Genomic DNA, 19521 nt, shown 5'->3' with positions numbered 1-19521 from the left:
TCTAAAGAGCAGCGGATTTTGGCATTACAATGAAAAAGTCTCGAAGAACACTCTTCAACTGTGTATTACCAACTCTACATTTCCAACTATGCACGTCCTGTTCCCTTCAACGCTGAACCCCTTTCTCTTTCTTCTACTTAACGATGGAAAGAGAGGAAAGGAGGTGTGTGGGAAAAGTTCATGTCTATTAAACCATCTTTCTACTGTAGAGCTGTGCTATCTCAAGCATGATGCTGTCGGTGCTCTCTCCGTCTCTTCTGTGGTGATGTCTGGTGGTATTTTCCGACGCCTGAGTTTCAGTGAGGTGATCAAACAGAATGATTCACATACAGCTTTCTTCTGTACTGCTGTGGTTACACTTGTCACTTTAAAGTGATTTATTAGAACCCATTATAAAAAAATATATTGTATAAAAGACCTGAAAATGGTCTGCATATTTTTTTTTTCACTTCTCGTGAACACGTAAGCGTTTTTTGTGTCCCTGAGATCACATAGTCAATTGAGAATCCAAGTGTAACCACAGCTGATGGCTGTGTGTCCATCTCTCACTCAGCTTCATTTCAGTGCTTTTTCTTAAATGTCCTGGATTGTGATGTTGCTTCATGCAATGTCTACATGTAATCTTCAGTGCAGTCTTTACTTTGCCAACGATTAAACCCAAAATTAAATTATAAAAAGATCCCTTCATTTGTTCTGTTATACTCTCTTCTCTTCTCCTTTCTTGTTCTTCTGATCATACTCTCCTTCAGGACCCCATGGTTTTCAAGAGCGTCTAGCAGCCAGCCAGGAGGCCATGAAGAACAAGAATGTGGTGAATTTGGGCGCCATTCGACAGGGCATGAAACGCTTTCAGTTCCTCCTGAATTGCTGCGAACCGGGAACCATACCTGACGCCTCCATCCTCGCTGCCGCTCTGGACCTGGTATGTTTTAGATTCTAATCCTTCCATTTTGCATCCGTGTGAACACATCCCCTTAGGCTGTTTTATTAAAACAACTGTACTTTCTGGTTCTTCCAGGAAGCTCCAGTAGTGGCCCGGGCCTCTCTCTTCCTCGAATGCGCACGATTTGTCCACCGCTGCAACCGTGGCAACTGGCCAGAGTGGATGAAGGGCCACCACGTAAATATAACCAAGAGAGGCCTGTCCAGGGGCCGATCCCCTGTTGTGGGCAACAAAAGAAACCAAAAACTCCAGTGGAACGCTGCCAAACATTTCTGCCAGTGGGGAGATGTGAGTTAAAGATTTCTAAAATTTCTCTGATCTGCTATTCATCCATCAATTTAAAATATGACTTCATTAAGTGTTATCATGTGTTTTACCCACTAAGGCAATCGGCACAAGGCTCAGCGAACTCTGTCACTCTGACAGCGAAAGTCCTGCAAATATCCTGGGTTACATTTTTGATGAAGAGACCAAACGGAGAATGAGAAAAGAAGACGAGGAAGAAGATTATTTAGATGACAGTGAGTAAGAAGAGTGTTTAGCGCATACTTGTTAACAGAACAAGTTTTGTCGTTATGGCTTTAAAAAATATTAGTCTTTTACAGATAAATCTATATTCAATTAAAAATTATTTCTCAGTTCCTTCTAAACTAATTTAAGATTTTGCACAAATGTGTTTTAGATTTTGTTTTTTAAGTTTCTTAGACAAAAAAAACTCAAGGTCACTTACTACCTCTTTCTGGTATGTTCAGCCACTTCTAAGGGTCTTCCTCAGTAGATTGTGTTAGCTATAATAGTACTAGTAGTATGTAGTATTTAGTAGTATGTTCAGGAAGACCAAGATGCGGTTGAAAGCTATGGAAAAAGCTAGTAAATGGACCTTGAGTCACCATGTCAACAATTTCCACGGTCAAGAATTAACTTTCAAGGTCAATAATGTTTTACTTTTTAAATCTGTTTTACTAATACATCATTGTTTTAACTTGTTTTGTACATCTTCTATATGTTGACAACACAAAAACGTTTTAATGATTTTTATTTAAATATCAATTCTCACCCCAAAGATACAGTCAACCCTACAAAATGTGGCTGCCCCTTTGCTCTCAAGATGGCTGCCTGCCAGCTGCTGTTGGAAATCACCACTTTCCTACGAGAAACCTTTCCGTGCCTACCACGCCCACGCACTGAACCACTCGTGGTCAGTAGTCAAATCAAAAAATATGTGCATTCAGTGTCTGTATTGTCCAGCTTTTGCTAGTCATTAAAACTGATAAAATTTAAAGCTTCTCTGAGGAAGTTTGGTCATTGCATAAGTACATACTAAAAGCAATAAGACATTAAATATGTGTTTGTATCAATAATATGCAATGTCAAATTTCCCGGAAACTTAAAATACCTGTAGGATCTGGACAGCTGCCGCCTGCGTCTGGACCCAGAGCTAGGCCGCCACCGCTATGAGAGAAAGATCAGCTTTGCGGGCATCCTTGATGACGAGGACGGACACGACTCACTCAACAGCAGCAGCCATACACTGAAATCTGACACCACGTGCGATGACAAGAAGACACAGGAAGCTCAAGGTTAGATCTGGTGTCGTACAGACTAGGCCATTTGGTTTATCATGTTCCTGTCTTCTTATTAATATTATAAATAATTTAGATGATGTCCCCCCACTTCCCTCTTCTCCAGCACCCATCCGTAAGATTCGTATCGGAGGCTCACGGCTGCTTCAGATCAAAGGGGCTCGCAGTTTCCGTATAAAGAAAGGGGGTTCCCTGTCTTCCATACGCAGGGCGGGGAGCCTCAAGAGCACGAAGCTATCACGGCAGGACTCTGAATCGGAGAACGAAGAAGGGCTCCTATCACAAACACACAGCAGGGATACTGTTACTGACATAGGCAAGACATATTATTTTGTTTCACACATTCACACATTAAAAGAAACTATAATGTGAAATATAATGTTTAAAATATAAATAAGTTGTATTAAACACATTTGTTTGGTGTAGTGTAGTGTGTAGTTTGACATTAACAAATCATTGCCACATTAGTTTTTAAACAAGACTACTTACAATGTATTTTATTTACCTTATTTGCCATTGGGATTTTATGGACTTTACAGCACAGGTTACAGTTTTTTTTTTTTTTTAAGCACTGAATAGAGCGAGGGCACTATTTTCCAAATGAAAGCCTAGCTAAAAAGATGTTTGTTGTCATGGTAGGCAATTTAAAGAAGCCAAATACTCTGTAATACTGTATAATATTTTGAAATTGCACAGAAAACCCATTTAATGCATAAAGGTAGACTTATGAGGTTAGAGACATTTACACTTTACACTTACATTTTAGGAGTCTAATTTGTTTGGTTTACTAATCCCAAAGTGTCACAATTAATTCAGTTATGTTTCCAGCACGCGCCACATCCACATCTAAACATTTCTCTCTTACATTTGCATTATCTTGTTTCTCCATGCAGGCAGTCCATTTAGCACAAGTGAACCCAGCATAGAACCAGAGGGCCCGAGCTCAGGAGGAGCAGAGGACAACTACCACCGCAACATGTCCTGGCTCCATGTACGTCCTTTAATACATGTGGAAGTGTATGCGTGCATATGACGCCATCTTTCCTACATACTGACTGCCCCTCTCTCTCTCGGCACAGATTATGATCCTGCTGTGCAACCAGCAGAGTTTCATCTGCACCCACATAGACTTCTGCCACCCACGCTGCTACCAGCACCACAGCCGCTCCTGTGCCCGTCTGGTCCGCGCCATCAAGCTTGTTTATGGCGAGACGGTGGACAGCCTGAGAGAGGACAGCACCTCCTCTGGTAACATTGGCACACGTGCCAAGAAGAATAAAGAGGTGGGTTTCACTAACTATCTATTTGGTTTTTAAACCTCGTTTTTTGTGGTGGTTTATAAAAAGTCTCTGTGCCTTCAGTGTTCAGACAAGTCTTGCCTGAGGACCCCGTCCATGAAGAGGAGACCCACTGATTCCAACACAGAAGGGAAGAAGGATACCGGGATGCTCAAGTACATACGCAACCAGGTGAAGTAGTTATAAGAATTAATTATTCAGATTCTTAAAATAATGGATGAAGTCAGAGGAGAAATTGCAATTTATCAATTCCTTCTTCTTCCATTTCCCATATATTAATTTGTGAAACATCCTTTAAACTTGGACAGGATGAGTTTGTTCATCGTAGAGCATTAAGTGTATCCCAGTCTTTCCTTGGGTGTGTGATTTACTGTCTTCAATTTAAAGAGGGAAAAAGCATTAGGAATACTAGTTCTGGCACACTTTCTGCCATCCATCTATTACGTCATGCTTGAGAAAAATGGAAAAGATGCACCTTATGATCTTGGTATAAGTAACAACAAAAATTGCACAGTGCATGTTTTGCAAAGTGCGATGATTTGTCAGATTTGTCAAAATATTTCATAATATGTGAAATATATTTCTTTCAGGTGATGAGCTTGTCACCAGCTCCTCTTTCGCTGCTGATCAAGGCAGCTCCCATCCTAACTGACGACATGTATGGAGACGTCCAGCCCGCAGCCTGGGAGCTCTTGCTCAGTGTAGATGAACATATGGCAGCTGCTGCTGGTGAGTCGGCCATCAGGCTGTGCATCAGTGATCTGTTTGTGTCCTCTGTAGGTTGTTGTGCCCTTCAGAGTTCATAAATGTCAACGATTTTAGATGATGAAAGGATACACGACGTACTTTATTTTGTTAAAATAAAAAATACCATTTAACTTAAGTTAGTTTTACTCATAGAGTGGAAAAACATTTTGTCCTAGATATTCAGATGCTTTATATTCTAACGCTTGCCATTTTATTTCTCTCCTGCCCTTTCCATCTCTTCCTCTTTCTGCCCTCTTTACTCCCTTTTTTATTTCTGTCTCTCGTTATTCCTCCCCCCACCGCCCTCTCTGAATCCCCTCCAGCTGCCATGTTCCTCCTGTGTGCGGTAAAGGTCCCCGACGCGGTGACCGAAATGATGAGGGCAGAGTTCCATCACCAGGAGGCCTGCCAACGCATCAACTCCATCCTAAAGTTTTACACGCTGTGGCGTTTCCGCTACCAGGTGTGGCCTCGCATGGAGGAAGGAGCCCAGCAGATCTTTAAGGTACAGAGTAATAATGGTGTCATATTTTGTTTTGTTTGTTTGTTTGTTAAGTGAAAGGTCTGTTTACACTTCCACTAATAATTGGATCTATGTTAGCTCAGATTGCCTAGATATTTAATTTAGAACATAAAACTAAGCTACTTTGACCAACTGTTTTCTATATTTGTCTGTTGTTTCAGATCCCTCCACCTAGCATCAACTTCACCCTACCATCCCCTATACTGGGCATGCCATGTGTCCCCATATTTGACCCCCCCTGGGTGCCCCAGAACACAGGCAGCGTCCAGGACCCAATCAATGAAGACCAGTCTGTAAGTCTGAGCCTCGTTCACATTTTGTAATAAACACTTTCAAAATAGCTAGGAGATTTTATTTTTAGTACTATTAAAAATTTTGAATCACTTTTAATATGTGGTTAATCCATTTTATGTGATTCATACTGACTTTCAAAAGCACCTGTGGCAAACAAACTGACCAGGGTTGGGTAGTCAGGTTTCTTTCACATTAAAAAACTAAAAGGGCCATTTATAGCCCCCCAAAAAACCCAGATTTTATCACTTACCTGAAGTGCTATCTAGCCATGCAGATTGTTTTCATTGTAATTAATTTGTCCAGGTTTTGAGATATTGAGGTTATCCATAAAACAGCAGAAGTAGGGAATCTGTTTCTAGAAAGACATAGTGCCGTTATTTTTAGCCATGCAAGCGTCGCAGCTCTACGGATGACAGCATGGGTCAACATTTTATGTATTGTTGTTAAATTTTGTACAAACATTAATGGTTTCCAAGATGAATCCTACTGACTTTTTAGCTCTAGTACCACCATTAGGCTAACATTTGGGTTACATTTCAAGTGAAACGTCTCCACAACTAATTTATGGTCACAATTTTGACCTGATAATTAAATGTTATACTTTGGTTAATGGCCAAATCCTGGAAAAGTAATGACTTATGGTGACTATGGCGTATAACGTGTTAGCATTTTAATAACAATGACGTTAGCATTTAACACAAAGCATAAGTAAGCTTAAGTACAGCCTCACAGAGCCACTAACATGGCTGTGGACTGTGGAGGTTCACACAAATATCTCAAAAGGTGATCAAACTAAATCTAAACTACCAGGATGGCTATATACAACTAGGGGTAAGTGAGAAAATGTGTTTTTTTCTTAATTTTTTTTTCTGAATGAAAATGTAAAACTGATAAATGTTCATGTAAAGAAGGTCTGTTTTTAATAGTGGGCATCTTATTTTGAAATTTTGAGTCCTGCTTTACATCACATACCAAAAGCAGACACAATGCTCTTTAGACTGCTTTAAAATACATTTGTTATTGCTCTGCAAGTGTAATGTGGACAACTGCACCAAGAAATCTGCAAGTTTAAGAAAAAATAAATTTTCAAGGTTAGAGTGGTCTTTTAAAGTGGTAAAAACAGATTTCTTGGTGTTTCCTTTTACTTTTTTGTCTTTTTTTGTTAAGAAGCATGATTATCAAAATATGTTTAATAGATTTTGATGACGACCTGCGAGCACCTGTTTCTATAATTTATCTATCGACTGTCTTTGTTTTTAGTACTCCACATTAATTCAGTCAGTCCATACCATAGTAAGTTGGTATTTCTGTCCGGATGTTTGTGCTGATGCATCTTGTTACCTCAGATCATTAATGACAGGCGGGAAAATTTTATCCATTGAGTTTTTAATTTTTAATTTTTAATTGTTTTATTTTTAGCCCATTGGGAGCTGTAGGTTTTCATCATGGATCAGAAGCTGGGGAAGTTTCATGGGTCATTTCAGATAATTGCATCTTGATCAGTGAAACACACCACACTCAAAAAGTGTTCTAGCGCTCTGATTGTCAGAACAAAAATAACAGCATGCATCGGACACTTAGACATTTTGTGTGTGTTGTGCTGTTTATGCATGGTCATTGGATGAGAATGACTTTGCTGTGTATGTTTTTCATATCATGCGTTCAGCCTATTTGGATATGTATATGTATGAGCACTCGTGTGAATGCTGTGAGGCATTTACTGTACACAAGATACAGTAAATTCTCCAAATTCCAGTCTGAATACATTTATTTGTGTCACAATTTGTCATGATTGAAATCTTTCCTATTCGATAGCATTGTAGCATGAGATTAATGTGCTGGAGGAGAGTTACTGTATTAATGTGTTGTCCGGTCATTTTACATTACAAAATGCTCCTCAGATGTAACCGTAAGCCTAGAATAGCCGTGCACACACGTTCCTGAAAGATTTAAACTGTCAAATTTGTATTAATTTTGTGCATTCCCTCATTCTGAATTCTCTGTATGTCTGCACCTGCTGTTCTTCCTGTGTGCTGTTTGATCCAACGCCCACCCTCCATGCTCGCCCTGTCCAGAAATCCTTCTCGGCGCGGGCGGTGTCGCGTTCCCACCAGCGGGCCGAGCACATCCTGAAGAACCTGCAGCAGGAGGAAGAGAAGCGGCGTCTGGGCCGCGAGGCCAGCATTATTACGGCCATCCCAGCGGCTCAAGAGGCCTGCTACGAGCCCACATGCAGCCCCCCGCCTGAGCAAGAGGAAGAAGGTGGGGCTGCCAGGCACATACAGATTATATTATACTTATAAATACACAGGTTTGATGGGAATTGGCAAGCTGCTGATAGCCCTGTGCCCTGATAGCATGTTGTTTTTTCTGTTTCTGTTCTGGTCGTGTCGGACATTGATCCCGCCAGCAGAAGAAGTGGTGAACCTGGCATCACGCCGTCTGTCAGTCAGCCCCTCCTGTGCCTCCAGTAACTCCCACAGGAACTACTCTTTCCGTCGGGGCTCAGTGTGGTCTGTTCGCTCATTGGCCAGCGCTGAAGGTATGAAAAAATCTGACAATGACTTTTTTTTGTAAATCTAGTGTCCCTTAGCAGCCACTAAGAAGTATTATTTTTTCACTTTTTTCTAGATGAAGAAAACACAACAGAACACACTCCTACTCACCACATGTTACAGCCGCCCCAAGCCGTCTTCCCAGCATGCATCTGTGCTGCAGTCCTACCCATAGTGCACCTCATGGAGGACGGTGAGGTTCGAGAAGATGGTGTGGCAGGTGAGTGTCTTTTGCCTCAGTGTTTAAATAAAAGGGATACATTGCCCTTAATTAGATATTTTATCAGCACAGTATTGGACCAAAACATAAAAAAATATATATTGATAGATTTTCCTGTCCTTGTGTGGGTCTACTCTCCAAATACTGGTCGTATACTGTATTTGCAAGTACACATATTTCCTTCAATGTTTCTTCAGTGAGTGCTGTTGCCCAACAAATCCTCTGGAACTGCCTGATTGAAGATCCAGCCCTGGTTCTCCGTCACTTCCTGGAAAAACTGACAGTGAGCAACCGACAGGTAGGTGAACACCCAGAGAAACAAACACAGCTTGAGTGCAGAAGCTAAAGGAAATGTAGAATGTGACATGACTTGTATTCATTGTGTTGCTATGCCTGCCAGGATGAGCTGATGTACATGCTGAGGAAACTCCTGCTCAACATTGGAGATCTGCCGGCCCAGACCTCTCACATCCTCTTCAACTATCTGGTAGAACAACAGACTTTACTCATATCTTTATTTGTTATTCGTCTTTAAAGTACTCTTTAAACTTTCAGTTAACCATTGATTCTCTCAATCAAATCTTCCTCTCCTAGGTGGGACTGATCATGTATTTTGTGCGGACTCCATGTGAGTGGGGAATGGACGCAATCTCGGCCACGCTGACCTTCCTGTGGGAGGTGGTGGGCTATGTGGAAGGGCTCTTCTTCAAGGACCTGAAGCAGACCATGAAGAAGGAGCAGTGTGAGGTCAAACTGCTGGTCACTGCATCCATGCCAGGTGAACTTTCTGATGCTGCTTAACGATATCATTCCCCACTGACTCCTAAATGGAGACCTAGCTAAGGCCTAAAAAATGTTTTGGGGTGCCTTGTTTGTGCAGGAACCAAAACACTGGTGGTGCACGGCCAGAACGAATGTGACATCCCAACACAGCTTCCTGTCCATGAAGACACTCAGTTTGAAGCCCTGCTCAAGGTAAGGACACCTTTTGAGGAGAGCATTTAAAATCTTCAGTAAAAGTACAGAAGTATTCTCAGCAAAATGTAATTAAAGTATTGTAAAAGTAATAGAGTAAGAAGTGTAAAGCAGCCTAAGATGGAAATAGTCAAGTTATGATTTTCTCTCCCCAAACCAGGAGTGTCTGGAATTCTTCAACATTCCCGAGGCCAGATCGGCACACTACTTCCTCATGGACAAACGATGGAACCTAATCCATTACAGCAAGGTAGACACATTTGTTTTTATTTTAAGCTGTTATTTTGAACTTTCTGCATTACTCTCCAACACTAATGTTGCTATCTACCTTTTCCAGACATATGTAAGAGACATCTACCCCTTTCGAAGATCAGTCTCTCCCCAGCTCAACCTGGTCCACATGCTCCCTGAGAAAGGACAGGAGCTTATCCAGAAACAGGTAGGGAAGATTTGAAAAAAATTGCTTCTAAGAATCTATTAAATGAAATAATTAAACGAACACGCTAGAGTAATGTGGTAACATGGTACTTTTTCCCCATTCTTTTTCCCTCTATGTTCTTCTTCTAGGTGTTTTCCCGTAAACTCGAGGAAGTCGGTCGGGTCCTTTTCCTCATCTCCCTCACACAACACATGCCAGCTGTGCACAAGCAATCCCACGTCTCCCTTCTCCAGGAAGACCTCCTCCGCCTGCCGTCCTTCCCACGAACCGCCATCGATGCAGAGTTCTCGCTGTTCAACGAGCCACAAGGTGAGGCTGACTCCAACTGTATGGACAGACACTTCATTCAATCACTCTAGTGGATATATTTTACCACCATCTCCTCCTCCCCCTCTACCAGGTAAGGAGCTGTTTGGTTTGGACACCCTTCACAAGGTGCTGTGGATCAAGCTGCTGGAGGAAATGTTTCTGGGCATGCCCAGTGAGTACCCGTGGGGCGACGAGATGATGTTGTTCCTTAACGTCTTCAATGGGGCCCTGCTGCTGCACCCGGAGGACAGCGCCCTTCTCAGACAGTACACAGCCACCGCCATCAACACCGCCGTTCACTTCAACCATCTCTTCTCCCTGAGCGGATACCAGTGGATCCTGCCAACCATGCTGCAGGTAAAAGCGCCACAGAAGGTCATTCCAAAGTTACTGGTGCTCAGTCATTCATGTATCTCTCTCTGATTCACATTTTGGTTTGCCAACATTTTGATTAAAACTTTATTAACATTTTAATGGAAACATAAAGTCATTTCTTTTTTAATTTAAGAAAATTATTAATACCAAAGACCGTGTTCAACTTGTGTAACATATATAGCCAGCACACCCAGCACTAAACACAACACACACAAAAAAAGCCCAATTATAATGATAGAAATTTATTTTTCTGCAACTGGATATATTTATTTAACACCATTTTGTTGCTCATTCTTTTTGAGCCAACAGTACAAAAGTATTTAAGACAAAGGGGGCCTCCTCTTTTTAAATAGTATTGCGGGTAGAAATAAAAAGGTCAAACTTTGTATTCTGTTGCCTACAGTATGTGTCCACAAACATGCTGTATGAAAGGGAGAAATGTGATTCTGAATCTGTCCTCTCTGTATGTTACATCAGGTCTATGCTGACTATGAGAGCGACCCTTTACTGAGGCAGGGCATCGAGTTCTGCTGCCGGCAGTTCTATGTTCTCCACCGCAAACCCTTCATCCTGCAGCTGTTTGCCAGTGTGGCTCCGCTGCTGGAATTCACAGTAAGACTACAGACACACACATTTTATTCCTTAATACACACATAACTTTTAATATTCCTGGATGTCTGCAATTTGTGAATTCAGCTTAAGTGGACTTCTCCTTTCTTCATCTCCCATCCCAGACCAGCACCAGCACTGGTCTGTCTAAAGGAGTGTCAGCTCAGTGTCTGTTTGACCTGCTGGTCTCTCTGGAGGGGGAGACCCATGACGCCCTGGATGCTCTGGAGCTGGTTAAGGCTGAAAAACCTCTACGCTCTCTGGGTAAACTGTCACTTTCACATACGCATATTTTGGTCTTTTATTGCTCATAGTAGTGGACAATCACAAATGAATTTCATTTCATTGTCTATAGAATGCTCCTAAATATATATATATATATATATATATTATTAATATATATTACTACTACTGTTTTGTCAGTGCAATGTATGTGCTTGAGCTGTAGAAACAAAACAAAACTGTATTTCCTTGTTGCAGATTTTTGTTATGGTAATGAGGACTTGGCATTTTCCATCAGCGAGGCCATTAAGCTGTGTGTCACTGTGGTCGCCTACGCCCCTGAATCCTTTAGAAGGTATGGAAACACATCGAGGATTGTCTTTCCCCTCTCTCCCCTTCTCTGTTGTCTAACATGCGTCTCTCCAGTCTCCAGATGCTAATGGTGCTGGAGGCCTTGGTCCCCTGCCACCTCCAGAAGCTGAAGAGCAACACAGTGACAATGGAGTCGGCCTCGGCTGCCAGGGACGAGATCGCTGCCATCGCGGCTTTGGCCACATCCCTGCAGGCCCTCCTCTATAGCTCAGAGGCCCTCACAAGGTCTGACTAATGCAACAGAGAAAACAACAAAACAAGTGCACGAGGCTGCCATGTCCTTTTAGTTGCTAACCATCCTCTTCATTTTATCATTCCCAGGCCCATGACCGCCCCCCAGATGTCCCGCTGTGATCAGGGCCATAAGGGTGGCACTACAGCTAACCATGCCATGTCAGGAGGCGTCAACACCAGGTCAGGACTATAACATGATCAACTGTAGGCTAGAATGCAAGTGGAGTCTGGAGTCTGACAGACAAGACTGAGGTCCTGTTTGTATGCAATGTCTGTGCCCAGGGACAACCTCCACCTGCTGGAGGAGGGCCAGGGAATGCCGAGGGAGGAGCTGGACGAGCGCATTGCCAGGGAGGAGTTCCGCCGGCCACGGGAGTCCCTCTTAAACATCTGCACCGAATTTTACAAACACTGCGGACCGCGACTCAAAATCCTGCAGAACGTCGCCGGTGAGCCGCGGGTCACGGCCCTGGAGCTGCTGGACATCAAGTCCCACATGAGGTGATTCACTCATGAAAGATTTCTGTCATCAGATTCATTGATAAAAGTTTGTAAGTTGATTGTTCTCTTCCTGCAAGTTGCTCAAAAGCAAAAAGAAAAGTGTGAATCAACTAAAAGCTTTTTTCACTGCTGGTCATATGCAGCCTGAAAAGGGGATGGATGTGTTGATCTCATTCTTTTTTCAGGACACAAGATCTGAAAATGGATTTTAAAATGAGGCAGTGCAGGTGTAAATAGAATAGTAACACTTTAGAATTAAATTTTTCATGGCTTTTTCTGAACATCGCAGTACACTCATGAAGAAAACAAAAAAAATACCTTATCTAGCGCTACTAAGTTGCACTGAAGCTGCACTGTGTGTGTTTCTGTCCCAGGCTGGCGGAGATCGCCCATGCCCTGCTGAAGCTGGCACCCTATGACACCCTGACCATGGAGAGCCGAGGGCTGCGGCGCTACATCATGGAGATGCTGCCCATCACCGACTGGTCATCCGAGGCCGTCCGCCCCGCCCTCATCCTCATCCTCAAGAGGCTGGACCGCATGTTCAACAAGATCCACAAGATGCCCACGCTCAGGTGCGCACGCCCACAGGCATTATGCACCAGGTCTGTTGAATACGATCACTTCTTACTGTCTCCCTGTGAGTGTATCGTGCTGTGCCGGTGCCGTGGTGTGTACAGTAGATAGACGGCTTCTTGGCACTGTCCTCTGTACTGCTGCCTTCGTGGGTGCTGTACTGTAAGTGCTGCTGTGGTGTGTTTTTGTGCAGATACACCTAGGCGCGTGTGTGCGAGAGGCGCTAAATGCAAGGATGTGTGTACTAACTATGGATCACCAGCAGTGTTCCCTCCAAGCCAGTGTTCAGTCTTGTGTCATGAAAGATGATTCAGATTTTAGTTTCAGGCAAACACCACTGTTCATTCAGCTGGTGATAAAGCAGTCAAAGGTGTTTTTTGTCATTTAATACATTAACACACATTTTTACTACTTCTCACTAACATTACTCATTCAGAGATTTGATTACAGTAACACTGCTCATAATAATAGTAATATTTGTGTTTCATACATAAAATACAGCTCTAGTAACATTACCTAAAATTGAATAAATCGAAATGTAATTGTAAACAGTGGACGTTTAATTCACATTTAACCAAATAAACTAAAGCTAAAATTAAAACATACATGACTGATACATACAAGATGTTTCTTAAAGGAAATACCAGATATTAATGGACAAGGCTATTCCACAGTTTACGTCTAAGGTGGCCTCTCAATACTACTTTGTCGTAACTGTTGATATATTTAATGCTATAATACTGGTCAGGGTATAGAAGGAGAGACAATGAACTAAATAAAACGATATTAAAATGTTCAAATGCATCGAAATGCAGCAGAAATACACCCTCAGAGCAGAAGGTGCAAACTTCCTCCATGACATAAGGACGACTGACTCAGAGGGCACTGTGTTGGGATGTCACTTCACACCAGTATCTGTTGTTGTGTTTAGCTGGCTATGTTTGTGAGCTTTGCTGTATACTGTATTTGCTGTCAGTATGGCCTTTATTTCAGTCATAAAGGTGATGATTGTATGGCGGGGAATATTAATAAAGTGGTAAGTGTTCCACCAGTATCACTCTCAGCATATGATGGTTTGCTCCTCCGTTCTTTGTAGACTTGATACATTTAATATTAATCTTATGCCACATTCAAGTCATTGGAAAAGAAGCCGATGAGATGGAAATAAGATCGATTGGCTTTTCACAGCCAACATCTTGAATTTCTTTCTCATCCCACATGACATGAATGAGGCATTTGTGTTTGGACACTCTTTTTAATATCATGACAATGTGCTTTTGTTTGGTTGTGGCGGTGGTCTTGTTCTGGGTGTGCGTTCTCCAGGAGACAAGTGGAGTGGGAGGCGGCCAGCAGCCTGATCGAGGGGATCTGCCTGACCCTGCAGCGACAGCCAATCATCTCTTTCCTCCCACACCTTCGCTCGCTGATCAACGTCTGTGTCAACCTGGTACGGAGACAAACTCAAGACAACCCAAATCCTTCTGTGTAATGACTGTTCTGAGTGTTTATATGTGTGTGTTGTCAGGTGATGGGTGTGGTTGGTCCGTCCAGTGTGGCAGATGGGCTTCCTCTTCTCCACCTCAGCCCCTACCTGTCCCCTCCGCTGCCCTTCAGCACAGCAGTGGTCCGACTGGTTGCCTTGCAGATTCAAGTAGGTCATCTGTCTCCTCAATCAGAAACACTGACTGTACATTGCCTCATTTTTTATTTCCTCCATTTGTTTAGGCCTTGAAGGAGGACTTTCCTCTCAGCCACGTGATCTCACCCTTCACCAATCAGGAGAGACGAGAGGGGATGCTACTCAATCTGCTCATTCCCTTTGTGCTCACTGTGGGCTCTGGGAGCAAAGGTTAGATTAAAGGCTTTGTGTGATAAGAAACAGTCCTAAAAAGTCAACTTGGTAAACAAAAAAAAACCTGCAGGAGGTCAATTAATGTAAATAAAAATAAATGTAGATTAATTTGCTTGCTAGCTTGTTTGTATTTTAATGTCGCTTTGCAGATAGCCCCCACCTGGAGCAGCCCGAGATCTTCCTGCTCCTCCAGACGGTCATCAACATTCTCCTGCCTCCCCGGATCATCTCCACCTCCCGCACCAAGAACTTCATGCTGGACGCTTCTCCGGCTCACTGCTCCACCCCTGGCGACACGGGGAAGGATCTGCGCAGAGAGGGGTTAGCCGAGTCTACCAGCCAGGCTGCATATCTGGGTACGACTGAGAAAACGACGGCATTTTGTAGCTCCTTTCGTTCCTGCCACTTTTCATCCTTTTTCCTCCTTCCTTTCCTCTGCAGCTCTGAAGGTGGTGCTGGTTTGCTTTGAGCGCTCATTGGGGAACCAGTGGTACCGGCTGAGCCTGCAGGTGAAAGAGATGGCTCTGAGAAAGGTGGGCGGCTTGGCCTTCTGGGACTTCATTGACTTCATTGTAAGAACCCGTATCCCTATCTTTGTCCTGCTGAGACCCTTCATACAGTGCAAGGTAAACAACCAGTGACTCTCTTAGATGTGTGTGCATGTGTGTACTCTTTGCCTTGTCTTTTTGTCTTCTTTACTGGTCCACATACGTTTATGTTTGTGTAGTTGTTGACCCAGCCCGCTGACTCCCAGGAAGAGATCACAGCACGCCACCACATCGCTGACCAGCTGGAACGACGCTTCATCCCGCGACCCCTTTGCAAGAGCTCGTTGTTTGCGGAGTTTAACAATGAACTCAAGATCCTCAAGGAGGCTGTGCACAGCGGCTCTGGTCAGACACTTACTATACTGGAACAAAAACTTCCATTTCTTACATTTTTAACACTGAAATCTTTTTTTCGTGTTCTGAATGTTAACTGTTGACTGTTGAATGTTGACTATTTAAGCCTGTGTTTCTGTTTGACCTGCCCAAACCCAACAGCCTACCAGGGCAAGACATCCATCAGCACGGTGGGCACCTCTACATCAGCCTATCGCCTCAGTTTGGCAACAATGTCACGCTCCAACACCGGCACTGGCACGGTTTGGGAGCAGGACAGCCAACCGTCACGCCAGCCCTCCCAAGACACACTCAGCCGCACTGATGAGGATGACGAAGAGAGTCAGAAACATTTCCTTTTTATTTTTATTTCTTCCAAGTCTGACATTTGTTAAAAATTAAACTGAACTCCGTCCTTCTCCCCCCAGATGACTCCATGAGTATCCCAAGCGTGGTGAGCGAGCACGAGGCCTTCTTGCCCAGGGTGATAGCACAGCGCCGTTTCTCCAGCCACGCCACCGGCTCAGCCACACTGCAGCCCGAGGCCCCCCGCACCACCATGCTGCCCAGCCACAGGTAACATTCCCGGCATACAAATACACACTGAAACGCTAACAGGCCTGTAGTGCAAACAAGCATGAAGTTTAACTTTTCTTCAAGTGTAGTCTCTTTTATGGACAGGAAGAGTTTTGGGTATGTACGCCACTGGGCTTGAACTCAACCAATGAGATTGTTTCTGTCTCCAGAGCAGCTCTGCCTTCAAGAATTGTTCATGTATGATTCAAATCTTTATGTAATATGTAGAATTAACATTTTGAAAAGGATCAACCAGTCATATCCCACAACCAGTCATTTTTTTCTGTATATCTCTGTTGATTTATGATGTTTTTTTATTCAACAGTCTCAGAGCAGCATTGTGAAGTAGCTAAGACTCAGTATCTTGGTAAGAACGAAGTTGTGGTCAGAGCCCTGGCTTCCTGTCCCACTCTTGGGGCTCAGGGATTTGACGAATCTTGACTACACTCCCTAAACTCCCTATTCTCCCCCTTCGCCCCCCTTTTTACAGTGAACCCAATGTGCTAGATGAGTCCCAGGGCCTTCTGCAGGAGGGTAACCTCTCTAGGTACAGTGGCCCAATCTCTGTGTGTGTCCCATTGGTGCGTTCTTGCATCTGTCCGCCAGTGGGAGGGGCATCGCCTCGGGACGGCCTCCTCTATTGGCCGCCTCGCCGTTGATCACTCATCCACATCCACACAAATCGCCTTGGCCCGCCACCCCCCACCCCCTCACTTACCTGTCTATCTCTTTCTGTGTGGGTCCAGTGTGCCTTGTCTCTGTCCCCTACCTCCCTTCTTCCTTTTGACTCCACACTGACCCTCATCTTCTCAGCTCATCTGCTGTGCTATCCTAACCGGGCCCCTCCCCCCCATAAAAAATAAAAAAAATAAAAGAGGGCCCCCTCAAGCCCCGGGGGCCAGGGAGCTCTGCCTCTGTTTCTCCTCTGTTAGCTGTGGGTCTTTACAGTTGATGTGCCATCACCAAAGTCAGCCTCTTTCCCATTGGTGCCATGGTGTTTCATACTGTTTACGTGTCTATCAGGCTTCTCGCTGATCAAATTGGGCGTCCTACTCTGGATACCAATCTGTAGGGGCAAGGGGGAACTGGGGTGGCAACCATAATAATAAAAGGACACTTTTGTTGTTTTCTTTGTCCAGTTTTGTCCAGTATAGCTTTTAAGAACAATCTGATCTAGCCCTGTTTCATGGTTCGATGACAAAATAATTTTAAAGGTGTAACATTTAAAAAAGTGGGTAGGGGATTTGAAATGTATGAAGAGCTTACTTAAAAAAACTACAAGTCACACAAGTTTCTTTTGTCAGTGTTGCTGCTCCAGCCCCTATTATCCCCTGTTGTGTTTTCAGTGTATGAATCATGGCAGTAGTTTTCTTCTGCACTGTGATGTCTTGTAACATACTGTGTGTGTCGTGTAGTGAGCGAATGGTAGAATAGCAGCAACATCTTATTGTGGTAAAAGGTGTGGTCAGTAAGCGAGCACTGCTGGGAATGCGGTGGTGTTTTGGTCCCTTCATGGTGATCTATTTCTGTGTGTCTGTGTGTCTGTGTCCATATGATTGGTTGTACCAGGGTTGCCAGTGTGCAGAGTGAACCAGGCCAGCAGAACCTTCTCATCCAGCCTCCGTTAGGAAGAAAACGAGGCCTCAGACAGGTGTGGACATCAACTTTGTCTTTCATCTTTTTTTAATTTAACACACACAGAAGGATAATATGGATAAATAGGCCTAATGTGATGGTAATAAATATGAGCAATTTTATAGAATATAAGTAAAATTAATGCAACATGACTGCATGCTTGGTGATTTGGAATGATTTTTAAAATGTAATCCTTGTCTAATGCAAGCCGATTGCAACCCTTTTTTAATGGTTTTATAACTTTGTACATAACACTTCCAACTGTAACAGCAATTATCGTTAAATTAAAGAAAATAGAAATAGGAGTTTTCACTCATTGGATCATGATTAACAAGATTCATTTTTAAACAAATTAGGAGAAATCCTACAGATTTATTATTGTAACGCTATCAGATGTAGGAAAACAAGTAATCACACATAGTAGGCTTTATAAATAAAAATAAAGTAAATTTAATACCTTTTGCATTCATAAATAAATAGATCAATAGATTCTAAAAGACTTTATAGTTTGCATAAAAATGCATGAATGGAAACCTGCTGATACTCCACTATTCACTCTAAATCGTGACTTTCCTGCAGCTGCGACGCCCCCTGCTGTCCATCCCAAAGAATGAATCCCGTGGTCGATCCGGAGCGAGGCTCTCTACAACCCGCAGGAGCATCCAGCCCAAGAACAAACCACTGGGTAACAGCACACGTGCCTTTGTGTGTGTGTGTGTGCTAGTGTTGGTGACTGAATGTATGTTTTCTAACTTGTGTCTTAAAATGAAAAAAGAAACAAACGGCCAGACTTACCCTGCACTTCAGATCTAGCACACAAGCCAAATCTAGACGTTTAATACCGTTTAAAGACAATTCTACAATTAAAAATACTATATTTAATGTCTGTGTGCTGACTTGAACTGACCCATCTTCCCCATTCACAACCTCTGTCTTTGTTCCAATGCTGTTTGTTGTTCCACCTGTCACCAGACTGACTCTTCTCACTCTGTTCTGTCTCATGCCTTTTGTTTCTAAATAAAGAAACTTTATTGGACTGTGAAGGTGAGACATAACCCTTTTATCTGCAACCTCACCCAATAGGGCGCTCTGCATGTCTGTCTTGCACCCCCACCCGGTCCTTGCCTTACCCCCCCCTCCCTCCCTCCCTGTCTCGTCCTTGCCTCCACTCTCTTTGGTGGTGCTGATGTTTAAGCGAGTCGCTAGCTCGCGCCTCCGGTTTGACCAGGTGCGCATGCATGTGTGCCCACAGCGCATGGAGACCAAAAGAGGTCAGTGACCTTTACAGAGAATCAAGGCCAGCAGCCGTCTACTCCCACCGCTGTGGAGCCTCCAGGTGAGGACAGGAAGGCCAGTCCTGCCCTTTCAAAGTCCCCAACACTGGAGGTGCCCTCTACCTCGTCAGCCACGGTCACTGCCGACCTGCACGGCCCTGCTAACACACAGGTAGGAGCAGCAGAGGGAGGACTGGAGCAGGGGTGGGAAGGTAACTGCTGAAATAATACATTTCAGCAAATTCCCATTACCTGCTGAAATCTATGCATCCTTTTTATATATATCAATATTAAAGAATAAAAAAATGACCTTAATTAAATAATCAATCTACATTTAATCCCAGCAGTTTTTACTAGGCTACAAAACATTATTCAAGGTCCACTTTATTTTAAACAACAGTACCACTTTTTATCAAGTCTTTGTCTGTCAATCAACAGGACAGAGCCACAACATTCAATAATAATGAGCTGAGTTTAACAAAATATTGGACTAATTTACATTGTGCATATATATATATATATATATAT

At 43.3% G+C, this 19521-nt stretch overlaps 1 protein-coding gene across 1 annotated transcript in view; it reads left to right on the top strand.

The window, feature by feature from the left end:
• LOC118339671 (protein unc-80 homolog) overlaps positions 1-19521 on the top strand; it is a gene marked incomplete in the record, with an annotated part of 42360 nt that overhangs the window by 19864 nt on the left and 2975 nt on the right. Inside the window, 42 exon segments of the mRNA XM_035677371.1 lie at positions 750-922; positions 1019-1231; positions 1329-1464; positions 2008-2141; positions 2346-2523; positions 2633-2842; positions 3420-3517; positions 3606-3809; positions 3888-3995; positions 4415-4553; positions 4895-5076; positions 5256-5387; positions 7464-7650; positions 7799-7930; positions 8020-8163; positions 8361-8461; positions 8564-8650; positions 8758-8941; positions 9044-9138; positions 9299-9388; positions 9476-9577; positions 9706-9886; positions 9978-10243; positions 10739-10873; positions 10996-11134; positions 11351-11447; positions 11519-11689; positions 11786-11878; positions 11945-12199; positions 12574-12774; positions 14099-14222; positions 14301-14426; positions 14501-14624; positions 14777-14983; positions 15069-15253; positions 15355-15520; positions 15671-15850; positions 15937-16084; positions 16575-16631; positions 17654-17735; positions 18299-18404; positions 18972-19165. Coding sequence (XP_035533264.1) covers positions 750-922; positions 1019-1231; positions 1329-1464; positions 2008-2141; positions 2346-2523; positions 2633-2842; positions 3420-3517; positions 3606-3809; positions 3888-3995; positions 4415-4553; positions 4895-5076; positions 5256-5387; positions 7464-7650; positions 7799-7930; positions 8020-8163; positions 8361-8461; positions 8564-8650; positions 8758-8941; positions 9044-9138; positions 9299-9388; positions 9476-9577; positions 9706-9886; positions 9978-10243; positions 10739-10873; positions 10996-11134; positions 11351-11447; positions 11519-11689; positions 11786-11878; positions 11945-12199; positions 12574-12774; positions 14099-14222; positions 14301-14426; positions 14501-14624; positions 14777-14983; positions 15069-15253; positions 15355-15520; positions 15671-15850; positions 15937-16084; positions 16575-16631; positions 17654-17735; positions 18299-18404; positions 18972-19165 — 6266 coding nt within the window.

The sequence above is a fragment of the Morone saxatilis genome, unplaced genomic scaffold (assembly GCF_004916995.1).
Source record: "Morone saxatilis isolate NCDOM2014 unplaced genomic scaffold, NCSU_SB_2.0 Contig6, whole genome shotgun sequence".
Taxonomy (NCBI): Eukaryota; Metazoa; Chordata; class Actinopteri; family Moronidae; genus Morone; species Morone saxatilis.
Note: the sequence above shows the minus strand (reverse complement) of the source record. Positions and strands in the feature narration are given on the sequence as shown.